Source organism: Mastomys coucha, unplaced genomic scaffold (assembly GCF_008632895.1).
Source record: "Mastomys coucha isolate ucsf_1 unplaced genomic scaffold, UCSF_Mcou_1 pScaffold5, whole genome shotgun sequence".
Lineage (NCBI taxonomy): Eukaryota > Metazoa > Chordata > Mammalia > Rodentia > Muridae > Mastomys > Mastomys coucha.
The window spans coordinates 93,070,715-93,086,057 of NW_022196911.1; the positions used below are offsets into that span (position 1 = coordinate 93,070,715).

At 55.4% G+C, this 15,343-nt stretch overlaps 1 protein-coding gene across 3 annotated transcripts; it reads right to left on the reverse strand.

Moving 5' to 3' along the window:
• Positions 1 to 543: 543 nt before the first annotated feature.
• Tbkbp1 (TBK1 binding protein 1) lies at positions 544 to 14,857 on the reverse strand. 3 transcript variants are annotated; one of them, XM_031352873.1, is made up of 10 exons: positions 14,409 to 14,857; positions 13,820 to 14,073; positions 13,402 to 13,524; positions 13,102 to 13,206; positions 11,907 to 12,087; positions 10,934 to 11,109; positions 10,788 to 10,849; positions 3,821 to 3,939; positions 2,956 to 3,674; positions 544 to 2,056 (listed from the first exon to the last, which is right to left on the reverse strand). In XM_031352873.1, the coding sequence occupies exons 2-10, from the start codon at positions 14,042 to 14,044 to the stop codon at positions 1,928 to 1,930; spliced, it is 1,839 nt and encodes a 612-aa protein (XP_031208733.1). In that variant the 5' UTR covers positions 14,045 to 14,073; positions 14,409 to 14,857; the 3' UTR covers positions 544 to 1,927. The 3 variants fall into 3 exon arrangements, with proteins under 3 accessions (XP_031208733.1, XP_031208734.1, XP_031208732.1); XM_031352874.1 differs by having other exon boundaries at positions 13,102 to 13,200; positions 13,820 to 14,857; XM_031352872.1 differs by having other exon boundaries at positions 13,820 to 14,857.
• Positions 14,858 to 15,343: the final 486 nt, after the last annotated feature.

A 15,343-nucleotide genomic window follows, 5' to 3' on the forward strand; every position in this document is an offset into this window, starting at 1 on the left:
TTTTTTTTTTTTTTTTTATTCCACATAGAGGGCACAGCCAAGGCTAGAGCATGAGTTCATGAGTTCGTGACCCAGCTCTGACCTCCCAGTTTGGGGTGTTTGAGGTAGCAGTTGAATCTAAAGCCTTGCCCTGTCCTCATCGTCTTAGACTCCTGAGGACCTAGAACACAGGCTTCTTCTGTGCTGCCCCAGCCTGGATCCTGGCATTCAGAAGTTGTCTGAGAAAAATAAGGGCTACCTACTGATCCGTTAAGATGGCCCAGAGCTCTAGAACTTCTGCCAGCCAGACATGCTTGTAAAGTCTGGGACCTGCCACAGTCTAATTCAGGAGCCCCTGCACCCAATCAGGGCTGGGCCGCTGTTTCAAACCTGTTCTCAATGAGGACATGAGTCACCTGTGACCACCAGCCAGCATGAAAAACAGAATCAGAGTGGAGCCGACCCCATGCTCGCCAGCCCAGCTCCCCAGTGGTTTCTAAGACCTTCCAAGAGAGGGTCAAGGCCCCATCCCACCCATGGAAGCACAGTCTGAGAGCACGCAGATGGAACAGGTAAGTTTTATTTGGACTTCCAACTTGTTCAGAGGGCACTTGGCTCTCTCTCCCCTCTACAGGCCCCCTTCCCCATGTCCCCTCCCTGGGGAACACTCAGGGTACAATGACATGTCTCTGGAGTCCTTAGCCCCTTCCCTGCTGACATACCCCTCACCCCCTGCACAGAGGAAGGAGGGGTGTGGGGAGAGGGCCTGGAAGATTTGGATCATAATGGCACATTCGATGGACAGTGATGTTCACTGCCATCGGCTGGCCAAGGCCCCAGGGAGGCTCAAGGTGAGGGGTGGATTCATAGTGGGCAGCAGACTCCCTCAGGAGGCTCCCACCTCAGCCTGGGGCCCCGGCCTCCCACTCCCCTGTCTTTCTGAGGGGACGACTCTGAGGTAGATTTCACAGAGGGAATATAGGGGTGGGTGGGTGGGTATGGGAAGGGGATTAGCTCTTTTGAAATTGATCTCCACAGCACCCAGGGCCCAATCTCAGGTTCTGGCCTGGGAGGGAGGGGCTGATGACACCCACCCAGCAAACACAGGCTGAGTCACACTTGGGCTCTAGGGAACCTGTGGTGTCAGGAGCTGCAGTGGGGGTGGGGGGCAGGGGTGGAGGCATCTGCCTTGGTGATCTGCACCTTAGTGCCAGGGGCTCCTGAAGAGCCAAAGCCTGTGAGGCTGGCAGACAGTCCCCTGGACTGAGAGTAATACCCCAGGAGTCCCAGCCTCAAGGCAGCCCCTTTGGGCTGGATCATCCAAGGCCTGCAGGGTCCTCCCACCCCTCTGCCACCTTCCTGGTTTCCCAGGGTGGGCAGAGGGGGAGAACAGAGATGGCCTGCAGTGACTAACAAGAAACAAGATGCCTCCTTCCCTAGTACCACGAGCCCCAAGGTGGTCGGCCATGAGACAGAAGGGCTGGCGTCAGTGTGCAGGGCGGGCTCTGAGACCCTACTAAGAGGTCTTTCCTGGAAGAACACAGCCCAGGAAAGACAGACATTTGGGAAGGGGTTCCCAGAGCTCTTGACACCTCCTCCTCTCCCTCCCCTGAGCGCTAGACTTCCTCTTGGAGACAACCCTGTTGAAGAACAGAAAGGCAGAGAGAGGCGGAGGGGAAACACCCTCCTCATCCCAGACCAGACCCCCACTTCCCAGTGGAAACCAGGAAGATGGGGAGAACCTTGGTCGACCTCCAGGAAAGAGCCAGAGCTGAGTGGTGCCTGGACCAGGGAAGACGGCACACACATTGACTCGGTAGCTAGTGGAGGTATCTGGGGACCGCAAGGGGCAGGGGCCCCCCACGAGATTCATGCAGCATTCAAAGTGAGTGTTTGGGGGTGATGAGAGAGAGAGAACAGAGAAACAGCCAGTTGTGGGAGAGGTGCCCTAGATCTTGCTGTTCTCCAGGTGGGAGTCAATGTGTTTGATGAGGGCATCATCCGGGTACCCAACAGGGAAACCCAGCTGGCAGAGGGGGCAGCTGCGGATGTCAGAGCCCACCGTCTCCATCAGTAGCTGTGGGAAGAAAGTGAAGGCACTTAGAGTCTATCTCACATCCCACCTGCTCATTCCTAGGCCTCATGTCGGGGAGGGCTAGAGCACAGAGGAGTCTGGATATCCTCTCTCCAGCATCATCCTCAGTGTCTACTGCTGTCACCAGCTCAGCATTTACTACACTGCCCATAAGGCTAGGAACGCACGTAAGAGTCACTGCTCCATTACCTAAGGCACATCAGTAATAAGGGGAACCAAGACCTTGGCATGCTTCCAAAGTGACTGAGACAGTCAACTTAAACCACATACAACCCCGATTTTAGTCCTTCCAAGTGGCAAGGGGTAGCTGAGACACTCAGGAAACTCATTAATTTAGTGAAAGGCTGGGACCCTGAAGTGGGTTATCATGTCGGACAGACAGAAAAGAGCCCAGGCTCTGAGGCTTGGGGGAGGGAACTGAACAGGGGGGCCTGTCCTTAAGTGAGTCCATGTTCTTCTGTCTCTTTTAGTAGACCATCCTTTGCTCACCAACCATAGTGTGCTTGAGCCACACATCCCAAGGACTACTTTAGGACCATTGCCTCTTCCTTAAAACCTACTAAGGCACCATCCATCGTCTTCCTTTTTACAGACGAGACAACTGAGAGAACTTGAAGGGGGTCCTTCAGACACTACGAAGTGGAGTTGGAATCAAAGCCAGGACGGTCATTTTTGAGAACCACACTTTTAATAGTGCAGGTGGGGGTGGGAGCTTATTCCTACCAAGCGGAGAAGGAGGGAGGGAAAGGCTAAGCTAGATGTGCTTGCAGGGTCGTCCCTGTCTACTCTGTGTGAAGATAAGCAATAAGGTGCGACCGCAGACAGAGGGCAGGCTCTCTGCTCTGAATCTCAAGTTACCCAGGCTGAGGGACGCTACTCACATTGATGGATGGCCAGGACTGTGCGTGCTCAGCGTGGGCATAGGCGGTGGCCGCAGGCGACTCTGGGATGGGGAAGCCCGCACAGAAGGAGGCGCAGCGGATGGTGCCCGCTTCGGGACTGGGAGGGCTGGCGGGCATGGCCCACTCCTCTTCCTCCGATGGCTGCTTCTCAAAGCGCAGGCGGATGCCCTCGAAGGCTCGGCGCGGGCTGAGCGGCCTGCCAGGGCCGTAGAGCTCGCTACCGTAGGCGCGGGGCTTAGGGAGCGTGGCAGCCTCGGCCTGCAACCAGGCCGGGGAGGCACCAGCGTAGGCCGCCCCCTCCGCCAGCTCCGAGTAGCTGCGGCGGCCCTGGAAGCCGGCCTTGGCATGGTGGCTGGGAGGCTTGGCATAGGCACGCTCGGCCAGCGTCCTCTCCCCAGGTGGTGGCGGTGGCCGGGGCTGCGGGGCCGGGCAGCTGGGTGGCACAGGCGAGCGGCGTTGCGGACTGGGCGATTGGCACGACGGCGGCACCGGCGAGCGGCGCTGTGGGACTGGAGACGGGCAGGACGGCGAGGCGGGCGAGCGGCGCTGCTGGGGCGAAGGGCACGGGGGCACGGGCGAGCGGCGTTGTGCAGCGGGGGACTGGCACGGGGCACAGGGCGGCGGTCGGGCAGGCGGGGAGGGTGAGGGGCACGCAGGGGCCGGGGAGTGACGTTGGGACAGCGGTGAGTGCCTTTGTCCTGGGAAAGACAAAGCAGGTCAGACTGGGTGGGGAGTCGAGCCAAGGGCTTAAGAGGGCAATGCCCACCCAGGGAGTGGAAGATGACTCCTGGGCCCAGCACCTATGTTCCCACACCAGGGACCTGCTGGGCTCAGGCAGTCTCACCTGCATTGCGGGCCTGTTCCTGCAGCAAAGTTCTCAAAATCCTCCCCTGCAGGGAACTCAACTCCCGAAGCCGACCCAGCTCCTCAGTCAGTTCTGTGTAGGCCAGCGCCAAGTTCACCCTGAGGTCAGAGGGCAAGGGGTGAGGAAGAAAAGGGATGTGGTTCTTTGGCCATGGCTGTAGAAAAGAATCTGCTCTTCCATCCAGCGTTCACATCTAGCCCCGCTGTAGGAATCCTCTATGCTTTAAGATCCACCTCGACAGCCACCTCTTTTAGGGAACCCTGCCTAGAGCAAGTAAGTGGAATAGAGAGATTCCAAGGGGTCCCTGAACTGAATCCCATTTGGGGGCTGCCCATATAGCTCATACAGATATGTGTGAATGTTTTTCTAATGGTTGCCGACATTGCGATTCCTAAGAAAGCTGTACTGACTTTACACAGCACATACTAACACAGGCCCCCGGTGACAGGCTCCCTGCTGCTCAGGAGGCAGATGCCAGAGTAGAAAGCCTGACAGACAGCCTGGGATACACATCAGGTTCAGGGTTAGGCTGCTGAGACTGTGCTCCTGGGCTGGCACTGTCAGTAATCTGGGGACACGGTGTAAAACTGCTTTGAACCCAATTACAGTAAGGACTCTGAGAGCTAAGCCCACTTCTTAGGGAAATCAAGGCCTCACTACCCATCATCTGGGGGACCTGGTCTCAGGCTCCATGGCCACCACCCTGCCATAGCTGAGGCCCCATGTGTGTGGGATGCATCTTCTCCTCCACTACTTTCATCTCACAAGGCTGGGCAGAAGTGATGTATTCCTATCAGGCCGGGAAGTCCAGGTATGTCCCACACCAAAGTGGGGACTCCTCCAGGGAAGTCTCAGTTTTTAGACTGAAAGCAATCTGAGGGCAGGAGCTGTGTGGTCCTAGTCAGACTGGGGCTTCTGGAGGGCAGGATCGCGCTATGCACACAGCAGGGGGGCTCGGGACAGTGCAGTTGTAAAGTGTCATGTCTGCCCACAACGCACACAGTTGCTATCCTCATCCGCCTTCCCCTCTGCATCTCAGGTGACAGATACAGGTCGTCTCCTTCACACCCTGCCTGGGAGATCTCACCTGTCACATTCAGTTCCCCGGGTCTCTTGCTCCCTGCTGGTTCCCTTGTCAGGAGCCACCCTAGTTTCCACAGCCCAGTGCCTGGCACTCTCCTTGGAGTGGAAAAAAAAAATTGGAGCTACAAGAAACTGAAGAAGCCCCTAGCTCAGAGAGCTCAGACCCTCTCCAAGATGGCACTGGGCCCCTGAGCAAGCTGATAGAATCCTCTAAGAGCCCCAGCCCACCCTTAGAAAGACTTCTGAGACCCTGGACAGACTGAGGTGCTCTGGCCTCCTCCTGACAACCCCACAGGCCTGTGGGACATGCCCTTCCTTTCTCTGGCATCTCTTTCCTCACACACCAGTGGTTGACTAGGCTACGTACCAGAATGACTCACTGAAAACACTGCCAATTTAGTGGAAAAAAAAATCTCAACTTGACAACACAATGCAGAGCTTCACACGTGCATCTAAATACGCACCCTGCTTCCTGACTTCCTGGCCACCCCTGAGAGGCTTTTTGCCGGCATGGCTTGAGGGAGAAACAGGTCACCAGAGCAACAGCACACGATGCACTGGGCGATGAACACTGATCAGGGGCCAGGCTCGGTGCTAGGAACTTCATCTGTCTTCACAACTACTCTGAGCCAGGCCACCTCACAGGTAAGAAAAGAGCTACAGAGGCAAAGTCACTTGGCCATGTCCTTAAAGCTCAGACAGGAACACCAGCCTCCCAGATTCCTAAGTCCAGGCTATAGACACTACTCAGATGGCTCTCAAACCTCATGGGAGTAGGAAAAATGAAGGGAGAAAGCAGAAGAGGAGGAGGAGGGAGAAGCCCTGTGCCCTGGGAAGAAGGCTGACAGGCCTACCAGGACTGGGAAGATCCTGGTGCCCGCAGAGCAGCAACCGAAACACTTGTTCTCGGCCCCTCAGCCTACTGCATTGGTATCTTTAGAGAAGCCGGGGTACCAATAGCAAAGCTGGCAGGAGAGGGGGCTCCCTCTCTTTTTTGACTTAACCTTTCATTCATCCTTTCCTCCAGTAGTCCAGGGATCCCAAAGCCCCTCCTGGGTGCTCTTGTCTTCATTGTCATAATAAAGCACCTGCAAACCGGAAGGTCTAAGACCCGAGTGCCCTCTCCCAGACCTCTGTGCCGCAGACTCCCCCAGCTCCCTGTGGCCGTTCAGGGTGGATTCAGTAGGGCCAGAACTCAGACAAGTCATGAGACTGGCTTAAAGACTGGTTTAAAGCCGGGGTGCGGGTCCAGCTAGATACCGGGTACCAGGGAAGGGGGTGGGGGGCTGGTAGTTCTGTGGTCATGGTTATGGATAAGAGACAGGGGTGAAGTCGGGCACAGTGCAGGATAAGGGACAGAATCAGGTGTGTGAGGAAAGAGATGCCAGGGGAAGGGCTGCCCTGTGGTCAGAACCATCACTGATGCAGACCTGGGAGAAAAGCAGACACAGCATTCCCAGCCCTCCCAGCCCTTCCATCTTTACCCATGGCTGCCCCTCGCTGCCCCAGCCACCCCGCCCAGCAGGGGAATTTAGGGGCCAAACTTTCCATCCACCCACAGGCACACCCAGCATGAGTCTTCCCGCCTGCCAGACCCTCAGGGAGGGGACCACAGGCACCAGGCCGTGGAGCGGACTTGAGGTTGTGGGCTGGCGGAGGAGGAAGTCACTTTGCAACAAGCCAGTGCTCCACCACTTCCTTTCCAGAGCCTTGAGCCCTCATGCTCCTCGACCAGCTATGAATTGTGGTCCCCAGGCCTGAGCTCTTCAGGGCAGCCTCTACCAGGCAGAGCCGGATGGCTGTGTCCAGGAGCTTCCCTACATACAGTGGGACTGAGCAGCTCACGGTATGGCAGGAGCCAAGGCCCCTCGTTTGCCCAGGCCAGTCCCTGCTTATACTAGTTGCATAACTAATAATGTCCCCTTTCACTTTCAAAAATGATGCAATTTGGTCAACAAATCACATGGTCACCCTCTTATAAAATCCCTCCTACCTGCAGAACCACCTGAGTAGACAAACAATGAGCCTGGTCACTCCACTCGCTGGGACCTGCCTGGACTGCCCATCCCTGGTTCCTCAACTTCTTAGTGCCTCACATTTATGAGAGTAAGATGAAGCTTTGTAGGGATAACGCCTCACCTTGGGTCCAGTCTAGACAGACAGGTGTGGATGAGAAAGCCCACGTTAGGGCTTTGGCCTTTAAGGTACCGGGTTACGATTTAGTGTGGTGGGTGTAGCAGCTCTTGTCTATAATCCGAGCACTTGGGAAGAAGAGGCAGGAGGACCACCATAAGTTAAAGGCCAGCCAAGGCTACACAGTGACATATGGTCCTCCCCCCCCCCCAAAAAAAAGCCAAAGCGCTGGGTATTGTGGTGCATGCCTTTAATCCCAGCAGAGGCAGGCGCATCTCTGTGAGTTCCAGTCCAGCCTAGTCTACATAGTGAGTTCCAGTACTGCCAAAGATACATAGTATGACCCTGTCTCAAAATAAGTAAGTGAATAAAATAAAATAAAAACCCCAGTTGGTAGCACACTCTGTGATGTTTGAACTTGGGAGGTGGACCCAGGGGAACAGGGTTTAACGGCATCTTCAGCTATGCAGCAAGTTCAAAACTACGTGAACCTCTGTCTTAAAAAACAAAAACCAACCCAAAACTCTGACAAAGAACAACAAAAACCACTTAGTGATAAGTGATAAGGTGTGCTTGTCTCTACAGGGAGAAGGATGGCAGGAGCCGCTCTCAGCCCTGGGCCCAGTGGGCAGCTGTGCACAGGGTGGAAATGCCTTCCAAACCCACAGTGTGCCAGACCAGCAGAACCCCTGCCCACCTCAGGGCGCCCTGCGGCTGCAAGTGCTAAGAGGCTAGTGCTCTGTGCTCTGGTGTCAGGCCTAAGGAGACTTAAGGGAAAGGAAGTAGTGAGGGTGAGAAGCCTGGAGGAGGAGGCCCTGGGCTCACTGGTTCTGGGGGCAGGACGCTAAGCTCAGGATACACGGGGGTCTCCGACTTCCGTCCTGACCCACCCCACACTGCCCTTGACCTCTGTGCAGAGTTTCCATCCTCTCTCTTCTGAGTTCACACTTCCCCACCACTAACCACAGCCCACGCAGAGGCTTGTGGGTGGAGAGAGGGGGGTGGGAGGAGTGGGCGGAAAAGGCCTCAGGTTGCAACCTTGAGCCCCCCACATTAGGAAGCAAGAAAGGACTGTAATTCATGTTTTCCCCTCATTACCCATAGTGAACCTCATCTTTTCACTGCGCCCCTCACCCGCAAGACCCCCGTCTGCCTTCCAGAGACACTATCTACTTGGAGCCCTCTCTAAAATGCCCCCCCCATTCCCCAGCATTTGCCATACTCTCAACAGTCCCACTCAGGAATCCACAGGCCCAGAGGGGAGGGGACCAGGGCACCCTCCGCATGTCGACTGGGACCTTCCTGGGTCCTTTCCTCCCTGAAGAGCCTCACAAGTTCAGTGAACTCCACTGCTCCCTCCTCCCTCCTCATTGCCTCCTTCGGGGGCCATTTGGCTCCCTGGGTTGGGCTATGACCACCAGGAAGCAAGCAATCCATTAGACTCTTAGCCACAGGCTGGAGGATGCCAGCCTGGCGTGTCTGGCCCAGTGTCAGTCTTGCTTGCTGGGACTCACTGGTGGTTAGAGTTTGTGGGCCAGGAGCTGAGAACAAGAGACTGCCACCTCCAAGGGCTGCTCCTAAGCACAGGCAGCACCAGGACTGAGTTCATACAGACAAGGTTGTGGAAGGAGCTGCTTTAACGGAGGATCAATGGGATTGCTTTGGCTGCCCCAGCAAACAAGCTGAGACGGAAGGTACCTTTCAAGATAGGAAGATTTATACCTAGAGGCAGCCTGAACTCAGGAGCTGCCCCCATCCCCTCTCTAGGTAATTTGGTGCCAGCATTTCATTCCCAGGAAAGCCCATCAATAAAATTCCCACTTGCTATGGAGTCAGTGGAAGTAAATGGAAGAGGAGGGCTGCTGATCCTGGGAGCTGCAAAGAGGTGACTGAGCCATCTTTAGGTGGGAGGATGGAAGGGAGCCCCAGGGAATTGCCTATTACCAAAAAGGCTGAGTTGATAAGAAAATAAAGCTACCAGAAGAGTAAGGGTTTCCTCTGAGAATTGATGCTGCCATGCTGGGGCCGTCCAGAAGCATACAGGCTAAAGGGAAGGAATGAGCAGGCAGGCCCTGCTAGGCTGACAGAGATCCAGGGGGCCTTGTGGTAAAAGAAGCCACACACAAGTCTAGGAGGAACCCAGCACACCATGGGCAAATTGCCTCAGCCAGCTCCCTCGGGTTGGAAGAGAAGGGACTGGTGTGTCCAGAACAAGCAATATGATTGTCAGAGCTTCGGAAACACCTTCTGAGACGGTGTCATCCATCCCTTGTCCCTCACACACACATCCCCCGCCCCTGAGGATCCTCCCCTTTCTGCCCCTTCCCAAGTTTTACTTCACCCTCTCTTCTCACATCTGGCAGCAATGACTGACTGACTCCTGAGCCCTGGAGGGGACCCCAAGGTCCAGAGAGACAAAGGCTAAGTCAAGAAGGTAAAGCCTTTCCCCAGCCCAGACAGAGTTCCCGGATCAAAGCCCACATGCCAGCCCTGTGAATTCCATTAAGTGTGTGAGTGTGCTTGTGTGTGCGTGTGCATGTCTGTGTGTGTGTGTGTATATGTGTGTACGTGTGCATGTCTGTGTGTATATGTGTGTGTGTGTATGCGTGCGTGTCTGGGTGTGTGTGTGCACGTGTGTGTGTGTGTGTGTGTGTGTGTGTTTAACTTTCATGATAAGAAGGGGTTGGAATCAATGACCCCTAAGGGCGCCTTTGGCATAATGTCTGGGATGAGCAAGGATCTACACTATGTCAGTATGTGTGTGTTTCAGGTTTAAACATAGGGGCCTCAGTGGTCCCAGAGCCCCTAGCCCCAGCTAGGGTGGACCCCATCCACCAAGCTCCCTCTCAACCCCCACAGAAGCCTAGCTGAGGGAGGGGTCTCCCCCATCAGTCCCACAAACTGGGTTCTCACCCTCTCAGCTGTCACAGCTCCACCCAGGCCCTCACCCTGCTGGGGGGAGGAAGCAAGGGGGACCCCTGGCTGGCCAGAAGCTGATAGAATACTGAGGAAACCCTGTTGGAAGGGAGGGCCCTTGGGATCCTGGGAACCGGTTATGCTGTGTGAGGGAAGGTTAGCTCCTCCCTCTCTGAGCCTCAGTGTTCTCTGGGAAGGAATGTATGAAGCCTGTATTACCCGCCTCATCGCCTGGAGAGGAACTAAGCACAAGGAAGTTTAAGCAGTTTCTCCGAGTGGGTGAGGATAAGCGCGGGGCAGCTGTGGAAGTCACCAGGCTCCATTGCTGCTCACCTCCCTGATGCTCAGCACACCCCAAGGCCCTACTGCTCCGTTCCCCATAGACACACAGCTATTCTCTACCCATCTCAAGGACTCCTCCCTTTAGATAAACAGACAAGGCAGATCAAACCCTAAATGAGAGAGACCACCTCCCTCCTCACAGGTCAGAGTGGGTAACCTGACCCACTAAGTTTTGTTTCTAGTACGTAATCTCAGTATAGAGAACACAGAACAGGGTGGCAGTGCCACTGAATATATATCTCCCACCCCACAAGTTGAGAAGAGATGGGCCTGGTCCAGAATCAGAATACTTCAGAGCCCCTCCCCGTTTCCTGTAACAGGGGCAGAGTGGTAAGCAACCCAGGAACCACACCCCAAGACCTAGGAAGAGAGGTCACTGAAATCATGTGGACAGACGGAAAGCAAACAATGGAGACCTGGGATAGTCCCCTAGCGTATGGGGTTGAGAGGGCAAGGGCTAGATATGACTTACTGATCATCCCCAACTCTCTTTACCCAAGCCATGTCACATTCCGACTGGTTGGAGGCCAGATCCTGAGGAGAAAAGTAAGAGGTCAGAGCCAGCCTCACCTCTGACCCCTTCTTGATTCTTCTGTGTAGCTCCAAAGTCCCCTTTACCTGAGCCCGGGTCTCCTGCAGCTGCTTCAGCTCTCCCTGAAGTCGTTCACACTCCGCCTGGAGCTGCTCCTCCCGGAGCTGAGCTCCCCGAGCCTCCCCCTGAGCAGCCTCCAGGGCCTCTTCCAGGCGCCTCCGCTCCAGCTCACTCACACTTACACTCGCAGGGCCAGGCCAACCTGCCGTCAGGAGACAAGATGATGTCAGGTAGACTCTAGCTGCCCCCATTGACTCCCAGATCCGCACAAAGTGAAACTGGTAGGGCAGGGACTCAGCCCAAGGTACCGAGAGGAGCCAGAAAGACAAACACCCAAGGACCAGATACTATTACAAGAGAAATAAGGATAGGCTCATTGCAGATTCAATTGTGGAGGCCAGAGGAGAAATAAGGATGGGCTCTGGAAGGTGTCTCAGATTAGAACCAGCAGACAGGGACATCCTCAGGGGCCTCTGCTAATCACAGCCTAGGGGGACTCTGAGTGGGGACACCCTCTGCTGGCACACCTGAGAACTGCATGATCTAGACGGCCAAGGGATGTCAGCAGGAGAATTTGTGAAATGTGTAGCTGGGGTGGAGGAGCAGTTGGAGAGGAGAATGGAATAAGTATGAGTAAATTTAAGATACTGAAGACACGAGCCTGGTGTAGTGTTACATGATTGTAATCCCAGCACCGGGGAGACAGAATAAGGAGCTTTACTCCAAGTTCAGGGATAGCCTAGCATACACAGTAAATACCAGACCAATTGGGGCTGTGTAGAGAGACCTTATCTTTAAATAAATAAATAAATAAATGGAAAAAAAAAAGAAAGAGTAAAAACACAGAAAGAAAAGAAATATGTTTAAATATGTTTAAGAAAAAAGAAACATATTGCATTGAGGCTTTAGGCAAGCCAGAGGTGTCCAGTCAGTCACACGAAATGGGAGTTTCAGTTAGAGACATGGGGAGCAGGAAGGTTGGAGTCATTGAGATCTCACCATGACCCAGAGCAGGTCCCCCTCTGAGAGCCAGATAGTGCAGGTCCAGGTCAGGACAGGCTGTGGCGGGGACAGCTGGGGGACTCAGGCTGGAGAAAGCTGCATCCCGGAGGCCTTGCTGTTGCTGCAGCTGTTTCTCCAAACCACAGATCTGCCGCAGGTGGGTCTCTACCAGGGCCCGCTACAGGGAAAGACAGAGAGCCAGGGGTCTACAGAGGGCCAGGGAGCCCTATGGGCTCCCAAATCCAAGGGTCCCCCAGGCTGAGTAGTGATCACTCTCCAGACTGGAGCACAGACAGCTGGAGTGTCCCACACTCCGAGTGGTCACGGGTATGAGGGCTCCTCTCCCAGCACCTGCAATGCAGATGTTTCTGGCTACTGTGGCTGGCAAGGTCAGAACCAAGCCTCCTCTGGATCTTATCACACAGGGACATTTATGCAAACACTGGGCTCCAGGTCCAGCCACCCCACCCCCTCAGGATACAACTTGCATTTGCATACATGACTTAAAGCACTTGTAGGCTTTGTCTACCTCCCTTAGAAAATGGGGATAGCAGTACCAACGCCTACCTCTTTGATTGTTGTGAGAGCTAAAATGAGTAAGTGTGCGTAGAGGGATAAGAACAGTGCCTGGCATGCAGTGAGCACCAAGCAAACGTTCCTGACTATAAAAGGAAAACCGTTTTACACAAATGTCCCATTGACCTCACAGCAGCTTAATGGGATGGCTTACCATTTTCTCTGCTTTTCAGACGAGTGATGAAAGCTAAATAACTTGACCAAGGTCACAGCCAGGAGTTGACAGAGGCCTGTCTCCTGATACTGCCACCTGCCCACATACAAATGGCCACATGGCAACCCTCATGCTTGTGCTGGGAACTGTCTAGTGCTCTGGGCACCCCTTCTGTCACTCATACCCTCTCCCAGACAGTATACTATAGGTACAGGGTGAATGTAGTGTGAGAGCTAAGCACACACACACAGCATCCTAGCACTGCATAGCCCAAGGTACAGAGTCACATCCATGACCCGGAGGATACTGTCTCATTCACGCGACAAAGCAGGCATTCACACACAGGGACAAGTGGATACAGGGAGCGTGCACACAGCAGGGTGTGTGTGACACGCAGGGCAGCACACACTCATATAGAATCACGCCACGTCAGGTACCTCACTCCCACTCTCTGGGCCTCACCATCTCCCCCAGCTCTGTCTCCAAGTCGCTTTTCTCCACACACAGTTTCTCGTAAGCCTGGATCATCTCCCCGAGCTGCTCTTCCTGCTCCTTATTCTTCTGCAACTGGGAAGGCCCAGAGAGGTGTGCCAGGGTCAGGGCATCCTTGACAGGGAGCAGAGGGGCTCTCCAACCCCCCCCAACCCTATTCCCAATAGAAATAGGAAGAGCTGAAGCTGGTTTAGGGACAGTTGGGGGCGAGGTGATGGAAGCAGGAAGCTAAGGGAGCTGGGCTGGCTGGGAAGCTAAGCAAGGGCTTACCTCATGTTGGAACTGGTTGAGCCGTTGCTGCAGACTGACCTTCTCCACCTCCAGCAGGGAGCCATCCTTGATCTCATACAGAGGGAAGCCATGTTCCTCTCCAAAATCGGTGATCAGCGGATACTGTGGGAGGGAAGTCCTCAGAGAAGCCTGGCTTCCCATCCCATGACCACTTTGTGGCCAAACCCCACTCCCTGCTTCAGAGACTCCTCTCCCTGCCCTCACCAGTGGGACTTAACCACTCCAAAACTGAGCTCCTCCACCACCCCTGAGATTGGCTCATACCCAGAGCAGCCATTTCTTCAGGGACCAGCCAGCCTCCAGTTCTGGCCACCTCCTTGGACCCTTGGGATCTTTTCAGCACCCTCCCACCCTTGCAGCATGACTATACAACTCTCCATCACATCTAGGTTCTGACCTTGATCTCATAGACTTTGAGGCGACGGCGAAGGGTGGCGTTCTCTCTCTCCAGGCCTCCTAGCCGCTCCTTGATATCTCCGTAGGCTGTGATGAGAGCAAAGTGGGAGGCAGAACACATGTCCCCTCCCAGTGACGGGTCTCCAGGACCATCCAGCCACACCTCACTGGGCCCCAAGGCCTCTTGGGTCAGGATACTGATGTCATCTTCAAACATGGACTCCATGGTAAGGGCTTCAGCCCACAATGGGCCTCCTGAGAGAGCAGGAACAGAGTAGAGAGGACCACCCGCTGTTTGTTCCCAACTCTTCCATGCTGGTCTGAAGAACCTGAGGTAGCTGGGGGACAGATCTCACACCTAACTTTCTCTCTCAAGTTTCTGCCCTATCCTCTGCTGTGACTTCGTATAGGGGAAGGAGATGGAACCAGATAGACATCATTACTGGAAGGGGGGGCCAAATGATAAACAGGGCCAAGGATCAGGGGCAGGGAAGAGAGACCTGTGGACAGGAGGGGTGCTGTCCCAGCATTGGCACAACTGCCTGGACTACTAGGCTTGGTCTCCCCAGACCTCCTTTTTCCCCAAGTACCTCGACAGCGGCCAAGATTCCCATCCCAGGCCTCTGTAGCCTGCTCCTAAGAAGACTAGTGCTTCTGGACGGCCAGTCAGCCTGGCCTCTGCGGGCCCCCGCCTAACTTCCTCCCGCAGGATCCCAGAGTTCAGGAAAAGGAAGTGCCTCCCCCAAGTGCACCGGGGCTGTGGCAACCGTCCAGGCGCAGACCTACAGGAAGTCCTTGGCTGAGTGTCAGAGTCAGCAAACTGGGCAAGGGGGCCTAGGGGAATGGGGACCATTAAAGGAGACTCCAGCTTGTCCTATGGTGCCTGCACTCAGGGAAATGGGGAGCCCTGGGAGGGGGGCGGGAATGACTCAGGGCTCCCAAAAGGAGTAGGCAGCGAGGGGGTGCGTGTGTACTTCTCCCGGCCCTGTTTATGAATGTGTGACTGTGGCTGTGGCTGGCATGTGGGGGGCGGAGGGGAGGTGTGTGTCTGTGAATGAGTGTAGGTGCGGCCGCCGTCAATGAGCGCTGCTGCAGGGCGGAGGACCGGGGGTCAGCGCGGAGTTCGGGAGCGACCAGAAGGTTGTGTGTGTGCGCGTGTGAGCACGCGTGCGTGAGCGTGTGGGTCGGGTGGGCACGTTCGGGCCGGGTGTCACGTGAGGCACTATGGGAATGTCCGAGGTGTGTGCGCGCGCTGGAGCGTGTGTGCGCTTCGGCGAGGGGGCTCGGTCCGAAGGCGCGAGTTTCCGACCGTGCAGGCCTCGGGCTCCCCTTCCCCCGCCGAGCCTCGGCTAAGTGCCGGAGAGACAGACGCGTGTGACAGACAGGTCTGAGTAAGGAGCGTGTGCGCGTGTGTTTGTAGGGCTGGCTCCACCTTTAACCCTCTCTTGCCCACGCCACCCCCTTCCCCCTACTCCGCCGGCCAGCGCTCACTACACGCCCCACCCCCACCGCTGCCCACGACCTC

Excerpts from the sequence above, each read along its gene's own strand:
- Tbkbp1 (XM_031352873.1), bottom strand. The coding sequence starts at position 14,044 with ATGGAGTCCATGTTTGAAGATGACATCAGTATCCTGACCCAAGAGGCC. Across the intron at positions 13,525-13,819 it reads TCAAAGTCTATGAGATCAAG|TATCCGCTGATCACCGATTT; the intron begins GTCAGAACCTAG and ends TCCCTCCCACAG. Across the intron at positions 13,207-13,401 it reads TCAACCAGTTCCAACATGAG|TTGCAGAAGAATAAGGAGCA; the intron begins GTAAGCCCTTGC and ends GGGCCTTCCCAG.